General features: G+C 40.7%; 2 protein-coding genes across 2 annotated transcripts; one reads left to right on the forward strand and one right to left on the reverse strand.

Annotated features, from left to right (window-relative positions):
• Positions 1-1,295: 1,295 nt before the first annotated feature.
• Positions 1,296-11,383, reverse strand: TYW5 (tRNA-yW synthesizing protein 5). The gene is made up of 8 exons (XM_058028354.1): positions 11,006-11,383; positions 10,007-10,161; positions 6,999-7,068; positions 5,295-5,339; positions 4,676-4,813; positions 3,969-4,056; positions 3,385-3,501; positions 1,296-1,688 (listed from the first exon to the last, which is right to left on the reverse strand). Exons 1-8 carry the CDS (start codon positions 11,090-11,092, stop codon positions 1,432-1,434), a joined length of 957 nt encoding a protein of 318 aa, XP_057884337.1. The 5' UTR covers positions 11,093-11,383; the 3' UTR covers positions 1,296-1,431.
• Positions 11,384-11,884: 501 nt separating this feature from the next.
• Positions 11,885-18,993, forward strand: MAIP1 (matrix AAA peptidase interacting protein 1). The gene is made up of 5 exons (XM_058028452.1): positions 11,885-12,202; positions 14,206-14,277; positions 16,021-16,147; positions 17,144-17,294; positions 18,575-18,993. The coding sequence occupies exons 1-5, from the start codon at positions 11,885-11,887 to the stop codon at positions 18,651-18,653; spliced, it is 747 nt and encodes a 248-aa protein (XP_057884435.1). The 3' UTR covers positions 18,654-18,993.
• The last annotated feature ends 1,421 nt before the right edge of the window (positions 18,994-20,414 follow it).

A 20,414-nucleotide genomic window follows, 5' to 3' on the forward strand; every position in this document is an offset into this window, starting at 1 on the left:
ACCAAGCCAACAAAGCCAAGAGGTTACCCCAGCCTAACGGGCAGAGAGATTCTGTCTCAGCACTATGCACAAGCAATCCTTGTTCCTTTCTGAACAAAAATTTTGGGAGACCTATTTGTGATCCCAAATTGAAATTCTACCCTCAGAACGTACAATGATGCCCATCAGAATCGCTTGGCTGGTTCCATTCATGCTTATTCATTGAGGTGGCCGGGTGCCCATTCACATGGTACCAGACTATTTTCACTGTGTTGAACTGCCAAGAAGAACAGGTTTAGAAGAATAATCTGCACAGTGTTCAAGCTCCTGCTCTTCTGAAGAAAGCTTTTTTTCAGCACTTTTTTAACACTACACATTTATTTTGTCTAAGAGCTTTTGACAAGTTACAATTCTCAAAAAACGTTGCTAGAAGTAACAGACTGACCTAAGTCAGATAAATGCTGCATTCCCCAAACAGCACAAGTAGTAACATCAGAGGTGTTTCAAAGAGACAATGCCTAGCCTATCCTTTTTGTCAGATCCCCACCTTTATTTCACAGGGCTTTTGTAAGCACTACAATCTGCTGAAAAAGTAATCTACAATGCCTCAACAGCAGACTCCATCCCAAAAGGTGCTATGCAAACCCCCTTTCATATGATAACAAAACAGCCCCAACAGGTTTTGTGTCTACTCCACAACTATGAACTCCACTGCAGAGACCAGGACTGTATCTGAATGGATTTGTGGGCTCATTAGTGCCAAGTGTTTCACAGCTGCAGGAACAGCAATGCTGTCTGACTGCACTGAGGCAGTGACAAAGAAGATATTCCCCCCAGTGACACACTACTGAGCTAGGAAAAGGATAAATCATTTACATTGCACTTATGCTGCTGCACAATTCTAAGTGTAATCTGGCATGGCTAGTTTTTGCCTTTTTTCTCATATCCACTCTGTCTCACTACAAGGGGGAGAAGAAACTCCCTACACTAACTGCCAGGTTATCACTTAAAAAGAAACCATGACCATTACAGCTACCACCAATGGCTTGCTTGGACCTCCCCAGAAACCACTATGGCTTTGATAAAATTTAATGAGGCTGCACTCACAAATAGGTGCAGTTACTTCTAAGCATACATGCTGTCAGCCCACATACCAAAACTTTTGTTCAGAAAAATTTAAGTAGAGCATTCCAAAAAAGTACAGTTCTAAGTAGAGGCACTGCAAATGTCTGTCTCATTGTAGAAAAGAGACCATCTCCAGATCAAGCAGACTGTGACTGCACATGAAAAACTAGGAAGAAAATCTACAAGAGGAATTTTGTTATAAAAGAATGTTTATTGTCAGTTTTTATTGGTCTCACAGAAAGTGTATGCAAGTACAGAGGGACAGTTTCCATGCTAACATAAAATTTTCTACTTGCAAGGGACCTTGCTGAATTGCAGTGTGTTGCTTTATCCATAATCATTCCTGTAGGCCTTTTCTTGGATACGTAACACCATTCTCCGAGCATAAAAATCCCTGTATTCCTCAGGTAGTTCTTCAAGTGTTTTCAAGGCTCTGTCCAAGATCTGTATAGCTCTAGAGGCTGCCATGGGATCTTTATTTCCATAAGTGTCAGTCTTATCATAGGACTCAGCAGGAAGGTGCTTCCAAAAGACATTCAGTGCCACTCCAAATTCCTCAGAAATTACATTATGGAACCACAAAGCTGTAGAAAGAACAGTGTCTAAAATAAAAATTACTGTCCAAAACTTCCATGTGATGACTCCAAGCAAGTGTAAGAATTGCCCAAACTAAATCTAGTTAAGGAAAAGCCTAAACTACTGTATTTTTCTTTATTTATAAACATCCATATGAATGTATTGCATTGTACCAAATTTAAGAAGTTTTTCAAGACATTTATGCTGATCCATAACTTCTCATAAAAGTGACAATTGCTGAAGCACAGAGGTACTCAAATGTAAGCAAAAGATAAGCATAGGGTGAAAGAAAGACACCTTCCCTTGCTCTCCTCCACTCTAAATGCAGGTATCTATTTTCACTTAGTCCCTAACCTTGCACATGCTGTCCAGGCATTAATGTAAACCACCAGCATCAGCCAGCTCACCCAGGCAAAGTTGCTAATCTTCTCATAATGAAGGCATGAGGTTTTTCAGCTGAATCATCGTGACTGTGGTAAGGAAGCCAAGACATCTTTGCTTCATTGAGTACATTTAAAGAATCAGTTTAATACGGTATATTTAGGATATTTGAATTTTAAGCTAAAAGTCTGAATGCTGTGTTTATTGCATCTTATTTGCCTGTAGGTGCTGAAGACATAGAAAAGTTTATTCTGAGAAATAAACATGAAGTTTCTTCTAGGTTAGGAAGAGGGACTGCTTCTACCTTCTTCATAATAACCACACACATTCCTCCAAAAACATCTTATTTTTCAGTGATATGCACTGCAGGATGCTGACAAAGCACCATTCTCTGAACTCAAAAACCCCAGTGCTCCCCAGTCAGTGTTAAGAGAGCTGAATGTGACTCAGGTTTGACTCCGCTCACCCACTGGCAAAGACAAACGAGTGTCTGGACTTCAGAAACAGAAAACAGGGACGCTGACATCAGCAGCAGTGTGACATATAACTGTCTAACTGTAACAAAAAGTTTATTCAGGAAGAAACAAAGGTAAGTTCAAAATTAAGTAACAAGTCAAAGGCTAAGAAACTATTATAAAATAACTTCCTAAAAGCCTACTACCTTCTTGTTTACTGACCTGTTTATATTGCCCAGATAATGTAAAAGTGACAGGATAAGTCATATCTGCTGCAAGCTCACAATGAGTTAAAATAAAATCAGTAACAAGGAGGAGTCAATAGGAGTAATTCAAATGCCTTTCCCTGACTACCAGAATTTGTCATGTCAGCCCAGGAAACAGCTTTCTGCTTGTGCAGAAAAATTATTAAGACTTGCGTTTCCATTCCCCAAAGATGATTATTAATCTTTAGAAGGTCCAATAACTTTACCATCCATAATTCTCATCAGACCATGTGCCTCAAGTGCCAGAGCTACAGAAGAACAGAAATTTTATTTCACTCAAATTCTATCACTAAAAAACTCAGGTCACTGAAGTAATTTCAGATTTCAGAAGGCAAGTTTATAGTATTAATGGATTAAGACACAAGTTCAGGAGCATAGAGCATACACTTGAGGGAAAGCAAGATTTGTAGGTAGATATAATAATGTTTTTCAGGTTAATTGTACAGTTGGAAGAAGTAAATTAGTTTTGCCAACATTGGCTTTCAATGCTTCTACTTATAACAGAGAAATGCTTTAGGAATCTCTTACCATCTCCAGAAATCATAAATTAGAAACAAGACTGTTTAATACAATGCCATGGTCAGGAACTATTTACTGCTTACCTGGAATAAATAACACATCTCCTGCTTCCAAAACACACTCATAGCGCTTGGCTTTCACAAAAAGGGGATATTTCTCCATGTCTGGGTTATCCACATCCAGTACCTCTGATTTAGTACCTAGGAAAATTTCAGTGAATAAATAGTCCCACTCTTCCAATAGTAACAAAGCATTATCATATTGCTGGAGATGGCAGTTCTTGAATCAAATTTAGTCCTGGTTTATTTCTCAAAACCAAGAAAACCTGATGGCAGCCCTCATTTACTGAAGAGATGTTCTCCTCTTGTCTGCATTTGTTCTGTAAGTGCAACCTTATTAACACTAAAAACCACTTTTCCTGACATCTAAAAAACTATTTTGAACCCAGACAGAACATTTTACTCCTTCAGTTAGGTGTTGAAAATAATCAGACAAAGCTGCTGTTTTCCTTAGCTTTGACTAAAGCACAAAGAATCAGAGTTAAAGGAACAAATTATATTCTTTTATAGCAAATCATCTGTTAGTGATTATTTTCTACAGTGCAACACTTGCAAGTTGAAAAGCTAAGATCACCAAACTCCAATCTAGATACCTGTGACATGCATACCTGATAAATATAAATACGGTGCATCTCGAGGACTGTACAAAACAACTCTTTTTCTCCCTGTGACTTGGATTAAGAAGTTGTCCATCACCTGGGATGAGTGTAATAATAGAGATGTCAGCCAAAAGTTGATTGAATAAATATATAGACTTCAACTGATCTAATTATTAGCTTAAAAAAAGAGTATTAATAAAACCTTCACATGTTAAGAATTATCTTATAAATAAATTTATTCAGAACTCACTGCACAGTGTTAGAAGACAACCTTATTTGGAATCTATTGCATTGGAGCCAGAAACCACTACAATCATTGCACAGTTGGCAGTGTATTGTACAACTAGATTTTATCCTAATCTGGCCATTAGAGTGAAAAAAAAAAAAAAAGGAAAGCAATGTTGAAGACAAAAGTGTTTAAAGTTACTGTATTTCAGATTTTCTACTGAAACTCAAAACAGTTTAAAAAAGGGAAACAAAATAAAACATCCTTTAATCTTGCAAATCTGGCATTTGACATAAACCCAGTTAAGATATTATGCCTAAGCAATGCAACATTTAAAACTCACCACACCACAGAATGTGGTTCATTTTACTGCTTCAAAATATGTGAAGTTTGTTATTATTCTCTAATCTTTGACAGAGATTTGCACCTTATTCTCTCAACTCTGTAATGCCATCTGCAACATTTCATGCTAAACCCATGTATTACCTACGTCATAATGTGTCCATAACTGTAATCCAGCTGAGCTGATGCGGAAGACACTAGAGAAAAACTGTTCCTTCTCAAAATACTCTGGAATATGAACATCTTCTGCTAAAGTAGGAAACTGCTTCCTGATATCTGCAATATCCTGAAACAGAAAGGGCATTGAGAGAGAACCATCTATGCGCATTTAAATGGGGGAGCACTTCACATTCATTTCCTATCATATGAAACGGGGTTAGAACTTCAGCAATGGCAAAAACCTGAAATCAGCAATGTTTTTCAGCATTTACTTGCCAAATGCCATTAATAAGAACAGCCAGAGCCAGAGAGCTTCTCTTAACCATGACTGCTAGGATTCACACTGCAGGAGCAATTGGTCAGCATAAATCCTTTTACATTAGTTTACAACAAAAGCTAAAGAAAGGCAGTTTAGCAATGTACTCTTCAGTGACCAGCTCAGCTCCCATGCAATAGCAGCTATTCTAGACACATTAAAGTACTCTGACCTAAATCCAGTCAGATTCACAAACCACGTGACCCTAAGTAAGTTGTATGACAACAGACTTTAAAAAATATTTCTAAACTGCAATTTTACAATATTAGAACTGTAATCTCTAGTAACTTACCTTCCTAACATCTTCACCGACTGATCGCAAATAGTACTTTTCATCCTGAAGAGAACACAAAAAGAGAATTGTTTGGGGTTTTTTAATAAGAATTTCCAAAACACATAAACAGAGAGCTTGTATTTTCTCATTTATCTAATGCAGAATTTCATTAAAATATGGTATAAATAAAGGGCATCTACAAATTCAGCTTTGTTATACTGCCATTTACTGATCCCTGTAGGAGGATACAGGATGAGTAAATACAGATGGTATAGAATGTAATCTTACCCCCTAAAGAGTTGCAGCTGGGTCAATTATTAGGATTAGGAGCAGGCCTAATTTTAATAGGCCACACCTGTAGCCAATAAGAAGAGTGGTATAAAAGAGTGCATTGGTGGGACCTGGGGTCAGTTGGCTGCTGTGAGGACAAGGAAGACTCAGTGCTTAGAGGAGCTGCCTACAAGAAACATCAAGGAGGTATGGAACTCTAGCAATGTGGAACCCTTGCACTGTAATGACAATAGAACCTTTGTAATATAATGACAACAGATCCCTGCAGCTCATCTTGACAAAAGGGAAAAATAAATTAATTGAAAGGGGAAGAGTAAATAAAGTGTGGGGGGACTGATTAACTGCTTCAGTATTGCTGTTACTGAACAGACTCAAGGTAAATGCTGATTATAATTTAAGTTCTTCAGTATATTGATGCAGAAAATTATTTTATTGCCTTCAAAACTTACAGCAACCTATGCAGCATAAAAGGCAAAAAAGCATATCTCCATTCAAAACTATTTGCTTCCTAATCACAGTTATCTGAAAAATACTTAGCCTGAACAATGATAAGTAGAGATAACCACACATTTGCTACTCACAAATTATGTTACAATATATCTAGATTTGTATTTTGATAGTTATCAAATTCTAAATGTCTTCATGACATTTTCTTGCAAACCACACAAATTATATTGTTGTCATTCTAAAGCAAGGTTTGATTTCTAAATTTCATACTGGAATTTTTGCTCATGTAAGTAGTTTTTGTTAAGAGAAACAGGATAACTGAAGTTAACCACACTGTAGACATGCAAAAAAACTTCTGAGAATTACTTCTTGTTGGAGAATTTTGTTCAAACATGGCTCATAGAAAGAGGCCATGAAAATATACAGCTGATGGAAAAGTAAAAAGGCAGCTGTAAGCAGTAGTTCCCAAGCCTGTTTCTGTAAATAACTAAGTTCTCAGGCACGTTTTTATAAACAGCAGGGCTCTCAGGCAGTCTTCTCATAACAGGTAAACATTCTGTCCTTGGCTGTTTTGGGAAAGTAAAAGTAACAGGCATGGAGGTTTTGAGAACCATTCATATCAGGGTGAGAACACAAATCTTGGTTTCAATAACAAACCACAGGTATTGAAAACAAAAGGAGGGATCAATGTTTAATCTGTGGCCTATGATGAGCTCGGGTTTTGCAATATGTATGAGCTTAATTAACACTGTTATAAAATGTGCCTGGTGGATCAATAAATTGGAGTTTGATGCTCATCAATCCGATGGTTGTCTCCCTTCGCTTTCTACAACTTCTCATGTTTTTTCCTTTAGCATCCACACACAAGAAAGTTAAAGATCAAGTCTTTTCCTGAAGTAAGACTTTTTAAATTACAGTTCATCACTTTTCTCCAAATACCAGCAAAATAACCAACAGAAGAAACTGTGACACTAAGGAAATTACCTCAGTAAGAAAGTACTCTTTATGCTTGACTTCAGCTGCTCTTTGCACAAATGAATCAAAAGGCAGAGTTCTGAAATAGAAATATTTGAATTTATATCATGAGTCAGTGTAACAACACACAGTCTAAACTCTAGATTTATAATAAGCTCCCTTACCATATCAAGTGCAATGGCAGATGCAATAGGCTGCTCTTATTTTTTTAAAATAATATGATGACTAATCAGTGTTTGAAGAGTTCTCCCAAGACAGAAATCCTACACTCAGAAACTTCTGTTTAGTGAATTGTTCCAGTATATATCCAAACAATCCTGCAGTTGCTGAGGCTGGAAGCACCCTTGGAGCTCCTCCAGCCCAAGCCCCTTGCAAAGAGCAGGGTTCACTACAGCAGCTTGCACAGGACACATCCAGTTCTGTTTCATGGAGACTCCAAAATCTCTCTAGGAAACATGTTGCATTTGTTCCATTGTTTGAGTAACCTGACTGTAAAACAGTGTGTCTGTGTGTGTTAAAGGGGTTGACAGAATTTCCTGTATTTCAGCTTGTGCCCATGGCCTCTTGTCCTGTCACCATGGATCACAGAGAACCTGGCTCCATCAAGTGTTCATAAACTTTGTTAAGATCCCCCCCTTGAGCTTAGGAGTTCTGAATGGTCTGAGTCACAGAACAAGACATTTTTCGCAGTCAAATTAGGACTCAAACTGTGGCAATACTTGTTTAACTGTTTAGGTGTGTCATTTTTAGGCTTGTTTACTGTACTTTTTTCTAAATTTGCAGAAAAGTTCAGCATCAATAAAACTCCCACAGGGAAGATGCACATATTTGTATCTATGCATTTTCTGCTATGAATTTGTGCCGGAATACAGGTAATTACCTTCATTTGTACATCTATAAAATTTATTTCAGTTATATGGACTTTTTTTAAATATATGCTTTCTCAGCTCCTCAAAACACAGGCATCTCAATATTTCAAATGTTTCTTTGCAGCTTTCCTTAAATGTTCTAAACACAGCTTCAGAAGATTCAAGAAGAGTAACTGGGCATTAGAGCTGGTTCCTCTGAAGTCAGTAAGTGTGACATTTATCTACATAACGGGGGCTTTTCATGCAGATTACAGATTTTGGTATCAATTGATAGCTGAATGGCAAACCAAACACAATCAGCAACAGGACATGCATTCATTATTATGAATTCAATGTTACATTCATGCAGCTCACCATCTCACACTAAGTGTCACTGGATAATTAACTATTGCATGTAAATATCATTTCACAGCAACCACCAAGTACCCAGGGTTAAGAAGAAACCATTCTCAAGCAAAATTTTTCTTGATCCTGTTATCTTTTCTACTAGAATGTGAACCTGCATGTGACAATACTTAAACCAGTTCTCTAAACATTTTAGGTTTGCTTGGAATAGGCAAATACAAAATCCACTGAAGTCAATGGAAAACCAAACAAAACCCAATGCTCTGACTTCAGCCACTCTGTTCTATCATGTCTGCTGCTAAAGAAAGAGCACAGCTCTCACTACAGCTTAAACTGATGCATTTTGGTGCTACCACAGCTCTGCCCTTGCTATCTCTGCCCCCATCACCCCATCTCCCCCCTTACAGTAGCACTGGCACTCATCTGACCCCCATGTGAACCTGCTTACAAAGCTAAAACAGCAGAAAACCATTCAGATTTCTGCAGCACGTCACAACCTGGCTGGATGAGTTCCAGAACCAACACAAAAACAGGGCTAGGAGCAGGCAACTCACAACAGAACTGCAGTACTACTGATGTTCATCAGTTTAAACTAATGGAACTGCATGTTGAGTCCTCAGAGTTTCTATTCTTTTGTTTCTACTTACTGTCCCTTCAGATTAGAATGAGGGGCTTGCTGTGGAAAAAGTCAAAGTTTCCTGAATTTCAAGTGAAGTATGTGAAAGTCCTGACACCTGCCTTAATGAAACACCATCAGAGCATCAGAGAGTCCATTTGGCTGTCTACAAACCTGCTAAAACTAAGACTCCAGAACAACTGTATGTGAACTCACAGCAAGGGATACTAAAAAAAACCCCAAACAGAGCAGGGGGTATAAAGAATGGAGATAAGACAAAGTTATTCAAGTACTCCCCAATTTCAGAGATTCAATAGTTCATTATGCAGTGAGCAGAATGCATCATGGTTGTAATTGGTGTTTATTCCCTGAACAACAGGCTCCACTCAGACTCGTGGCTTGTTTACAGCATATGCTCCCACCTGCTTAGAAGTTTAACACACTGAGCACATCCTGTTCCCACCTGGGGAAAACAAAAACTGCTAAAATTAAGGCATTTACCCTTGAAGACAACCCAATGACTCAGACTAGATGAACTCAGAAGAAATGTTCTGGCAGTTACATAAGAGAAGCTCCAGAGGAGATCAAGGTTTTTTGTGGCCCACATCAAGACTGAAGAGCTGGTGAAATGTGTGGTATCCAGCGGTCTGAGCATTCTGAAAGCTGCACATGCCAACTTTGAAAGGAGCTTGGATTTAACCAGTTACACCCTTTCTGGAGTGGACTATCATGGCTGGCACACACACACACCAGCATTCAAAGGGGATCAGACACACAGTGAGTCAGAAATTGTCACTATTCAGTAACACTGAGAATGCACCACATAACTACAACAAATGCCAGGCTATCAAGCACAGATATCAAGGGTGGTTTGGTTTGTTTTTAATTAATGCCTGCAAATGCCAGACTCAAATTTCCTAAAACAGTGCTCTGACAAAATACCTTTGCAACACTTCATGGCACCATTTTAAAGGTGCTGTTTGGCCCCTCATTTCACCTTCATGGTATTTATTCAGGCTGTAGAATTAATAGAAGAGGGAGAAACCCAGGACAACCCTTTGATACATAATGTAATGTTTTCACAAGCTATCTTCCCATTCCCACCCTCAGCTCCAAACAGATGCACTGTATGTCTGTAAGTTACAAGCACATGCCTTTAAAATGCAAGAGGCTTTGGAGTGAAGTACCTATACACAAAGTTCTTACTGAGGAAATCCATCTGTGGCACTGCAGAAACATGAATCTTTACTTCTTTAGATCCTTCAGCTTGGCTCAAGTAATCTATTGTCCATTTGGTGGTGCAAGTGCCCAGTTCCAGTCCTGTCAGCACTACTGGCTTTCTCTAAGGAACAACAACAAAATTCAGTGGTGAATTATCACAGCATCCAACAGAAAAAAAACCAGAATGAATTTTTCAAATTACATGGAAGGGAATGTTTCTTTGTAAGTGTTGTAAATGTTTCTTACACAAGGTTACGACTAATCTGTTCACAAGCAATGTGAATCAAACGCTGAAAGTTGAAACAAAATGCAGCAAATTATGGAACTGTTTCTCTATTAACTACATGTTCTTTCCTAGCTGGGTAAGGAAGGATATGGAAAGGCAGAGACATTTATAGCCCACACTTTGTGCTGGGGCCATTTAGTAATCCATCCAGATGAAGAACTAGATTTAGCCCTTCCAGCCAAGGTTTAGCACAAAACATGTAAAAGCCGACACAGTTAAGGTGCAGCCTGTGAGCTGTGGTGATGCTGTTATGTTCTCATGAGAGAAAGAAGTTCTTTCCACCCGTACCAGGTTCCTCACTGCTCACAACCACAAACAGGTTTGATCCAGCCCGCACACAAAAAGCAGAAAGACACTTTTGCTTTTAATTGGGACCTCGGAGGGTGGGGAGGATAAAACAAAAGATGACAAAGCAACAAAACTAACGATCACACTTTTTAACCACTGCCAAACGCACTGGACTCTTACAGAGATCACCTCTCGGGTTGGACAGCTCAGACAGGACCTGCCTATAGAAGCTCCTTGCTCCTAAACTCCCTCAATAGATCAGGGCACCTTTCCGGGAACACACAAACGCAAACCCTGGGGTTGGCCTGCCCCAGCAGTGCCCGCTGAGGAGCAGTCTCCGGACGCCGCCTGCCTTGCCCTGTGTCGCCGGGTAGGCCCGGCCGCCCCGTACCCGCGGGTAGATGTCCCGCAGGAAGCGCTCCCGTGTCACCCCGTCCAGCCGCTCCACGGCCTCCGCCCGCCGCTCCCGCCGCTCCATGGCCGCGGGCACCGCGTCCGCCCCGCCGCTTCCCCCGGAAAGAAGAGCCCGCGCAGAAGCGTTCCTGCCTCGCCCCCTGGGCAAGGCCCGAGAGCCCGCGGGTCACGGAATTGTCAGGGTTGGAAGGGATCTCTGGAGAGCATTGAGTCCAACCCCTGCCATGACAGGGTCACCTGCAGCAGGTGACACAGGAACATGTCCAGGTGGGGTTTGAATGTCTCCAGATACAGAGACTCCATGGCTTCCCTGGGCAGCCTGTTCCCGTGCTCTGCCACCCTCAATGACAGTAAGTTCTTTCTCAAGCTGAGGTGGAGCTTATATGTTTTAGTTTATGGCCGTTACTCTTCGTCCTGTCATTGAGCACCACTGAGAAGTGTCTGGCACCATCTCTTGGCACCCGCCTTTGAGGTATTTCTGTGCATCCAAGAGATCCGCTCACAATCTCCTCAGACCGAACAGGCCCAGCTCCCGCAGTCTCTCCTCATGAGCAGAGATGCTGCAGCCCCTTCGGCATCGTTGTGCCATCCGCTGGCCTCTCCCCAGCTGCTCCTTGTCTCTTTGTACTGAGAAGTCCAGAACTGGACACCGCACCCAGACGCGGTCCCAGCAGGGCCAGCAGAGGGGAGGCCGCCTCTCTCCGGCGGTGACCGGGGCTCGGGTCCCCTGACCCGGCGCGGCCGCAGCCGCCGGCAGCCGGGACCGCTCCGCCTGCGCCGGAACCAGCGGTGGCCGCAGCCGTGTTTCCGGGGAGCGGGAGTTGCTGCGGACAGGGCGGGGCCGCGCCGGGCCATCATGGCGCTGCGCTGCGCGGCCCCGAGCCGTGTCCGCTGGCTGGCGCGGGCGCTGGCGGGCTCCGCCCGGCTCCTGCCGCCGGCTGCAGCCCCACCGGGCCCGCCGGGCCCCGCCCGCACCCGTCCGCCCCAGCTCAGCGCCCAGGCTCGGTTCGCCAGCAGCGCCGGGTCTGGGACCGAGGGCCCTCAGCGGCGTGTTGTGGTAGTGAGGATCACCAGCCCCTTCGCCTGGCTCCGCACCCGCTTCTACTACCTGCTCATCCGCCTCTACTTCGACCACGAATTCAGCATCGAGGAGTTCACGCGGGGAGCCAAGCAGGTGAGCGGGCCTGGGGCCTCGGGGCGAGGAGCGCGGCCGGCCTGAGGGGAAGGAAGGGTCCTGCTGACCCTCCCCAGGGGCTGCCGGTGCATCCCCTGGTTCTTTAATTTCGTGGAGTTGTAGAATCAGTTAGGCTGGAGAAGGTTTCTGGGATAGTCACAGATTAACAGAACGGGTGAGGTAGGAATAGGTCGCAGTGGGTCATCTGCTCCATCCTCCCTGCTCCAGCAAGGTCGTCCTAGAGCACATGGCCCTGGATTGTGTCCAGACAGGTCTAGAATGTCTGCAGTGGGGAACACTCTGCAACCTCTGGGCAATCTGTTCCAGTGCTTGGTCACACTCAGTGTAAAGAAGTTCTTCCTTGTGTTCAGGTGGAACTTCTGTGCATCAGTTTCTGCCCATTGCCTCTTGTCCTGTTGCTTGGCACCACGGAGTAGATCCTGGTCCATACTCGTGGCACTCACCCCCTGTAAATATTTATACACGTCGATGAGGTCTCTCTCAGCCATCTCCTCTTGAGGCTGAACAAGTCCCATAAGCTTTTCCTGGAGGAGAGATGCTCCAGTCCCCAATCCTTGCTGCTGGACCCACTCCAGCTCTGTGGCTGTGTTGTACATTGAGTCCAACATATCACCAAACACCACTTTATCAGCCAGTTTCTGGCATCAGTGCCATGTCCACTCTTTCTTTAAACATTTCCAGGGATGATGACTCCACCACCTCCCTGGGCAGCTCATTTCAATGTTTGACAACCTTTTCCATGAAGAAATTCCTCCTGTTGTCCAGCCTGATGTTATTTATTATGTGTGGACATCATAGCACAAATGTGCTCCTGTGTGTAAAATACATGGAGTTCTCCCCTGCTGGCTCCAAGCACCACACTTCAAGGCAAATGATATGAGCAGAATTTTACTTTCCCTCAGGAATTTCTTGTTTTCCCAGATTCCACAATTAAAATGAACTGGTTAAGCCATCCCCCAAAGTAGCATGAAGGAAGGTGCTTCCAAATGTTGTAGAGACTTTAAGGAGCAGTGTGTCTCCTCTTAGCAGGTTTTCCTGAAACGATCAAGCTTAGACAGGCATAGAGCTGGTGTATATATATTTATTTCTCCAAATTTATAAGCCCAGTAAGCCTTGTCAACAGAATGTGTCAGAGAGGTAAGTATCTCAAAGTTAGTCATATGAAAATTACAGAGTTATCTGTTGGGAAACTTTTTATTATTGTGTTTACATTTACAAAAAAAAAAAAAAAAACAAAAAAACAAAAAAAAAAAAACAGCTCAAAATAACACCTTGGGGGAAAAATGTTAAAATGATTAGGATCAGTTCAAGAGAGGAAAAAACCCACAACAAATAATTTGACACATGTGTGGAACCACCTGTTTTACCTTGGTCTGTTTTTTTTTAGGTTTTGTTTTGGTGTTTGTTTTTACTTGGTGTAGAGTCCTAAATACACTGTCCTTCACAAGTGCACTACTTGAATGTGTAGAGGCATAATTGTATGTAAATATGCCTGCAAAATTGAGGGGAGAAAGGAGAGCTGAGCTTCCTGAAGTCTAGAGACTAAACCAGATTTGTAAAGAAAATTTGTAAATTGCAGCATCAGTTTTGATTGAAACCAGAAGATGAATGAGAAGAGGGCAGGGGAACAAAATCTACAGGGAAAGACATAGAGTGTTTGAATTATCAAAATGAGTAAAAGCAACATGCAAAATACTGCAAAGCTTTTTTTTTCTTTTGTAACCTGTGAATTCACCTATTGGAAGCTTTGATGTTTTAAATAAGAAATGGAAAAGAACTTGTATATTTTTATCAATTCATTAAATCACTCTTGTAATGCTTTAGGGGTTACATTTCAATTGTGATACCCTCTGCAAGTATTGAAATCTTAAATCACAGAATATTTGGGTAGCTTGTCATACACTTATGGATTTGTCTGAAAAGTAAGCCAGCCTAGAGTTACTTGTTCATGTTTGGTATTTGATTCTGTTTTATTTTGGTAGGCCTTTTCTGTTGTTTCAAAGCTGCTGTCTCAGCGTAAACTTGACCTGCTGGAAGAACTTGTATCAGCAGAGGTAAATGCTTTCCATCTCCTATCCTAGCAGTTGATTGTCTGTTACAAAGTTAACATGGATGCATTCAGCCTGGCGTTACCTACAAGTTGCCAGTTTGGTTTAATTTGGGAAAAACAGTGTAATGTGACATAGGGTGGGCAATTCTTTTGTCCTACAGCTTTTTTTATGTTTATTTTAAGGCATGAAACTTAATTTGAAGTTATTGTACTTAAAGTAAAATATATTTTAGCTGTTGAGCATAAGGACCAAATGGCAGAAGGATTGCTGGTGTACCAGGAAGGATGGAAAGGCTGCAGGCTCTGGATGGCAGGTGGAATTGTGTGTCTCTAGGTGTAGGCAGGTGGCTGAAGCTGACTCAGTCTGTGCACCAGAATTCATGTGAAGAAGGAAACTGGTTTGTGCTCATCCCTGCTGCAATGACACATTCCCACCCCCATCAGATCATAGAGCTGATTACTGGTTTTGGCTGGAAGGCCTCAGTCTTGTGTCATGTCTCAGGGATGTGACCGACCTGGTTAAACATCAGTGCTGTGTTTTCTGTGTTTTTATGGATTTTTAATTGCTGAAGTTGTCTTGGCCTTCCCAGGGCGTGGAGGTAACAGATGCATCAGAGTCAAGTGGAGGAGACACTCCAGGTCTCTGTCTGCCTTGTTACAGGATGTCAGCATGGCCTGTCCTATTGCCACCCATGCCTTTGCAGCAAAAACTCTGGTGCTGTTCTAGTGCATCCCCTCTGAACAGTGTTGCCTCCTCTCTCTGAACACAGATAGCAATAAAACGTGAGTTTGTTTCTTGCAGTTGTTCTGAAAGGGCTTCTCCTCTGCTCCCTCTTGAAAGAACTTGCTCTGGTGGCTGTAAATTTTTCAGGTTTACATTGATGCAGAGATTTCATGTGAGCCAAGGGTGTAGTAGATGAGGCTGTGATCCCAGGCTACTTTGTCATTTCTTTGGCCAGTGAATTTTGTACCTGCAAAATGTACTAGAAATCAATGCCTCCTTGTGAAGATTGCCTCTTGCTTCCATGTAACCTCTGCATTTGTTATTCAAAAATGGTAGATCAAATTAGGGTAAAAAAATTAGTATTAGTTAAAAATAAGTTCTGTTGTTTCATCCTTTCTTGTGACTTGACTTTCTCATGTGGTGTTTGGGTGCTACCTCTGTGCAGTTTTTGCACCCCACCATTTTCTACTTACACAGCTGTGTGGATCACAGGACACTTAGATAATATGGATGTGAGTGTCATAAGGACATTAATTACCAGGGGAACAATTTTCAGCCAGGTCTGATTTGCAAGGGTTTAAGCTTTTTCTAATGGAGTATGGATCACAAAATGGCAAAGATAAACTCATTGGTAATGAAACTGATTTTCAAGGAAATTTGTGAGAGATGGCTCAAAGATACCGAATCAGTGAGAAGGCAGAGTGTGACTGTGGAGCCAGCTTCACTGGGCTCTTCTGGGCTCACATGGCTTGTGTTGCTGCTGCTGCTGTTTTGACAGTGCCTTTCCTAAACATTTTTTGAGATGCTTGGTTTTCATTTGTTTTGAGCAGTAAATGGAGCTTCTTCAGTGCTGCTGAATTAGGTTTTAGGAGTGCCCAAACTTCCCAGTGCTTTTTCACTTTAGCTGTTACATGTGTTAGACAAATGTTTTAGCAATACAGCTCATTTTATTAACTGCAGTAGAAATAGATTGTTGCTTACATTTCCTAATGAAAAACTAAGTGACAGTTTTTCTGAATTTAGGTACTTCAGGTGCTGAAGGAAAAGATTTCTTTGCTCCCTGACAGCCACAGGGATGCTTTAGCAGCTGACATTGATGCAATCATGTACACAACTGAAGGAGATGTTCGCATTTACTATGATGATGATGGTATGTTTAGAACCCTAAAACATTACAGCAGTGAGCAGTCTTATTTCCTGGTTTTGCTACTAAACAGACATTTTCCATGCAGATGTGGTTTTGAGTACTTTCTCATCCCTTGTTTCTCAGTTAGTAATTCATCCATATAAAATTTCTTTATTTCCTTTTTAATCAGAGACAGAGATTATTGTTAATACATTATGATACTGTTTTGACTTCTGTCTGGGTTTTTCCTTCTTTTGAACAGAATTTTATATTATTAGTCCTCAGTAATGTGAAACAATTATTCAAAAACAATTATTCTAATATATGCTGAAAGCTGTTTGCTTCAACACTGAAAATGCATCCTGCATTGCACCCTGCAAGAAGAATAGTGAAGGCTGCATAATTAAGTAAATTTTGCTGGTTTAGTCTTTTTGTCATGAAATACACTTTGTTCTAGGACTCTTTGATTGGTTTGGGATTTTTTAAGCTCATGCTGAGTTCAGACATGTTTTTCTTTTTGTTGGATACCTGCATTGTGTGCTCTGTTCACTATCAGGCACAGTGGAGATGATGTGTGGATCTAACCCTGGGTCTTCAGTTGAGCATTTCAAGTTGTCAGACCCAGTAAGCATTTTTCCTGGTTTGGGAAATAGGAATTTATTTTTCCCCTCTTAGATTGCTCTCCTGTTTGAACTACTTTGCACACATTTGTTGTATTAGTAGTTAGCTTTGGAATTTGTGGGAACCAACTTTTTTTTATACAGTTTCATTGTATACACTGTCACACCATGTTCACGATAAAATACGTGTTTTTTTTAAAGAGTGTATTTTTATTACTGCTAAACAGCATAAGTATGGCATAAAATAGCTTGATCACTCATTATTCTAACCTGTATTCTTTATGGCTGAAGCCAGCTGTCCTTCCAGGGTCTCACTAGAATATATGCTGGGTAGCAAATAGGAACATTGGACTGCTGAGAAGCATGAGATCTAACTTAAGTTTTGATTTATTTCCAACAGGAAGAAAGTTTGTTAGCATCCTGATGTGCTTCTGGTATCTGAATGGTGCTAATCTACCTGACGAAGTACCAGGTGAAGCCAAAGTCTTCCAGATTGTGTTTGGAGATGAAAACACAAAAGAAAAGAAACATCTTTTAACAGCTAACTATGAGTAAGCTTGTTTGTCCCTTTCTTTTCTCATGCTCATGAGGTACCTGTGGGGTAGGCAGTTCTGCAAGCACTTCCATTGTGCCACTGCAGAACCCACTGGTTTTCATTTACTCTGATTCTAGTCTAAGTTAATTCTCATCCAGCTTTTCAGTTTTGGTTTTAGGGCCAATTTTTTTAAATACCCCTAATGTCATTATGTTTTTTCCTTGCTTCTGGGTTGATATTAGTGAAAACTTCCTCTGTAAGCAAGAGTGGTATTTGGAGCACTGAATGAGGTTTCTGATCCTCAGAGCACACATTAGGAAGATGGATTTTCATAGGAATGCTTATAAATAATGTCTGTGTTGGGGTACTGATATCAGAGCACTGCAGAAAATGTCTACACAGTTGGCAAAATGTATTGAAAATAAGATTCTCAGAAGCTGGGAGAAGTGAGGATTTTTGTGTGACAAATGTGGTATGATCAAGGATTTCTACACCCACATTTGAAATTGAAAACTTGGAGTCTAGGTGATGAGGAGCTCTGAAACAAAGGTAACACTCATGAGGAGACCAGTGCTTTTTGCCTGGGTAGATTGTTGTGGATCCATCCCTCAACTGAATTCAGCATCTTCCTTAGAGTTGGAGGTTTCTGAAGTTCCATTAACCTTGAGAGCCTTCCCTTTAAGCCTAAATATCTTCCCAATCCCACTTTGCAGGAGTGGATTTGCACAGGATTGCAAAGCAGTGATATTATACTGCTCTTGTCCATGACATGCAGATCATTTGAGAACATGAGGATCACCTTGAAGCTCAGACTTGTCTCTAGATAGGGGAGACTCAGTGCTACTGTTAACTCAATCTTTGATGTAGTTCTGAAAATGTATTACCTTTTAAACTACACTTCAGGAAAGAGGAAAATTTTCAAGTAAAATATGGAGCACATGATTTTCTTTCACTTACCATCCCATTAAATGAGACCCTTTACTTACAGATCAAGATCTTCTCTAAAGTTTACTCATATTCCGGCTGTGAGAGCTGAGTGTTTTCTTGGTATCAGGGTCTTTATAGTTGCTGCTTGATCTTGTCTGTGGGATCTGAACCAAAATGCTCTGAAGTCAATGAATTCTGTTTCTTACTTTGGAAATAATTTTTATCTTCCATTTTGGGGCATAAGCATGAAAGTTTAAGTAGCTTTTACAGCAATAAGTTTGAAGTAAAATATTTCTTCATCATGCCCTGTAGCTCCTTAAGGTCAAGTAAATCTTAACAGCTCTTCCCTTATTATCTTTCCCTTTTCAGGTTCCAAAGGGAGTTTACAGAAGGAGCAAAACCAGACTGGACTATTACACGGATTGAACATCCAAGGCTATTAGAATAAATGCCTTCTTACAGCTTTTTTATGTACCACTGTAATTGTTTTGATGTAACAAATACCAGGCTTTTTGGGGTCTTTTTTTCCCTTCCTGCCCTTTCCTCCAAAAGAGGGACAAATTTTCTATGTATGATTTCCAAAAATTCTTTCAGAAGCTTGCACTGTGCTGCAGTGTTACAGCAAAGCCTTTTCCCTGGAACAGGCTGGTAGAAATTTAATTGGTTCCAGTGCTCATCCAAGGCATTTAGACAGCACAGTTTCATTGAGGCAGGTGTAATGGATATGTCAATTTCTTACATTCTGACAAGAAATGGTACTATTTGAAAATAAACAACACTTAAATGATTGATGGCCTTTCTGAGTTACTTTCCTATGTTTTTTTTTTCCCTAGGGACTGTACAATATATAATTGAATAATATGCAAGATGAAATAGAGGTAGATGGACTTCTTAGCTTGTCTAGCCTCAGCAGTTCCTTTTGAGGTAATCTTGCTTTTGAATATATTTGAGGTTAAGAAAGTTAGAGCTGCTATTAGTATTTGCTACAGGATTGGAGAAAGAAAAAGCTTTTAGCATTGCACTGGGAAAATGGATCAAACATATGTATGTTTTGGAAAATTAAAAAAAAACATTCCTTTCAATTCAGTAATATATGGGCAATTCCAAGTTTTGAGAATTATGGAAGAAAGATCAGTTGAAAACATTAATTTAAAGGGGACCTGACAGTGAAGTTAAGTCCTCTGTTTGAAATGTATGTTAAAGAAATTATCAAATCCTTACAATCAGATGTTGCAACTGAACAATTTCCTAGTTGCCCCTTTCTCTCTGGTTTCTGGAACATGAGAATCCTGGTGTAAGAGCTGGAGGCTTTTCTATGCAGATCAACAGGAAATCATAACAGGTTTCTTCATCCCCTATATCATCTTCAAATATAAAGCTAACTTTCTACCAAGGCATGTTGTAGACATTAGTGCAGTGTTTTGAAAGTGTTAAGTGTAATTACTAAGATTCATAGTAATTGTAATTGAAGGTATAAATGAAATTTTCCATAGTTCAGCTCTTTTGATCCAATGACTTAATGAGAGGAACATCTAAAGCTTATCAACTAGTTGATAACACACTTTTGCTGCAAAAGATGTGATTGGAAATTTACATGCACCATTTTATTCTTTTGAAGTTGTTTATGTCTTGTGGGTTGGAGCCAAAGGGGGCAGCAGTTTGAGGTTTGGGGTTTTTTCCCTGCTTCTGATCTTCAGTTAAAAACTTATCCTGGATACTGCAAATCTCCAACAGACACAGAACTACCCATGGATTTATTGCACCATAAATAAATCAGAAAGGCATATAAATGACTAAGCTTGCTGTATTGGAAAATGGCATTCTCCCCCACTGAATAAAACTGGTGTAGTTAAACTGGCTTTATAGTCTCATACTGGCTTCAGTAGAAAAAACACCACCCTACCCCAGAAAAACCTTCACAAACCAGCCCCAAACCCAACTTTTAATGGACAAATGTGGAAGGTTTGCCTCATTTTACCTGCCATCCATAAATTCTCTGTCATAAATCTGATCATCATAGCAATCAGACTGAAGTGATGGCCACTGAAGGGCATTTGTCATTTTATGGCATCCATATTTTCTTTTGTGGAAATACTTTCTTCTGTGTCATTTGTTCAAGCAAAACAAGAACTTCTGGTTTCTATATTGCTATCAAAAAGTAGCAATCAGCAATTATTTTAGTATAGTGGCTCCTAGTGAATATATTTCT

The sequence above is a fragment of the Melospiza georgiana genome, chromosome 7 (genome assembly GCF_028018845.1).
Source record: "Melospiza georgiana isolate bMelGeo1 chromosome 7, bMelGeo1.pri, whole genome shotgun sequence".
In the NCBI taxonomy this organism is placed as follows: Eukaryota; Metazoa; Chordata; class Aves; order Passeriformes; family Passerellidae; genus Melospiza; species Melospiza georgiana.

Coding starts and splice junctions, on each gene's coding strand:
- TYW5 (XM_058028354.1), bottom strand. CDS start 11,092: ATGGAGCGGCGGGAGCGGCGGGCGGAGGCCGTGGAGCGGCTGGACGGG. Junction 10,162..11,005: donor TGCGGGACATCTACCCGCGG/GTACGGGGCGGC, acceptor GTTGTTCCTTAG/AGAAAGCCAGTAGTGCTGAC. Junction 1,689..3,384: donor AGATGTGTTATTTATTCCAG/GTAAGCAGTAAA, acceptor TTCTTTCTACAG/CTTTGTGGTTCCATAATGTA.
- MAIP1 (XM_058028452.1), top strand. CDS start 11,885: ATGGCGCTGCGCTGCGCGGCCCCGAGCCGTGTCCGCTGGCTGGCGCGG. Junction 12,203..14,205: donor TCACGCGGGGAGCCAAGCAG/GTGAGCGGGCCT, acceptor TTATTTTGGTAG/GCCTTTTCTGTTGTTTCAAA. Junction 17,295..18,574: donor CTTTTAACAGCTAACTATGA/GTAAGCTTGTTT, acceptor TTCCCTTTTCAG/GTTCCAAAGGGAGTTTACAG.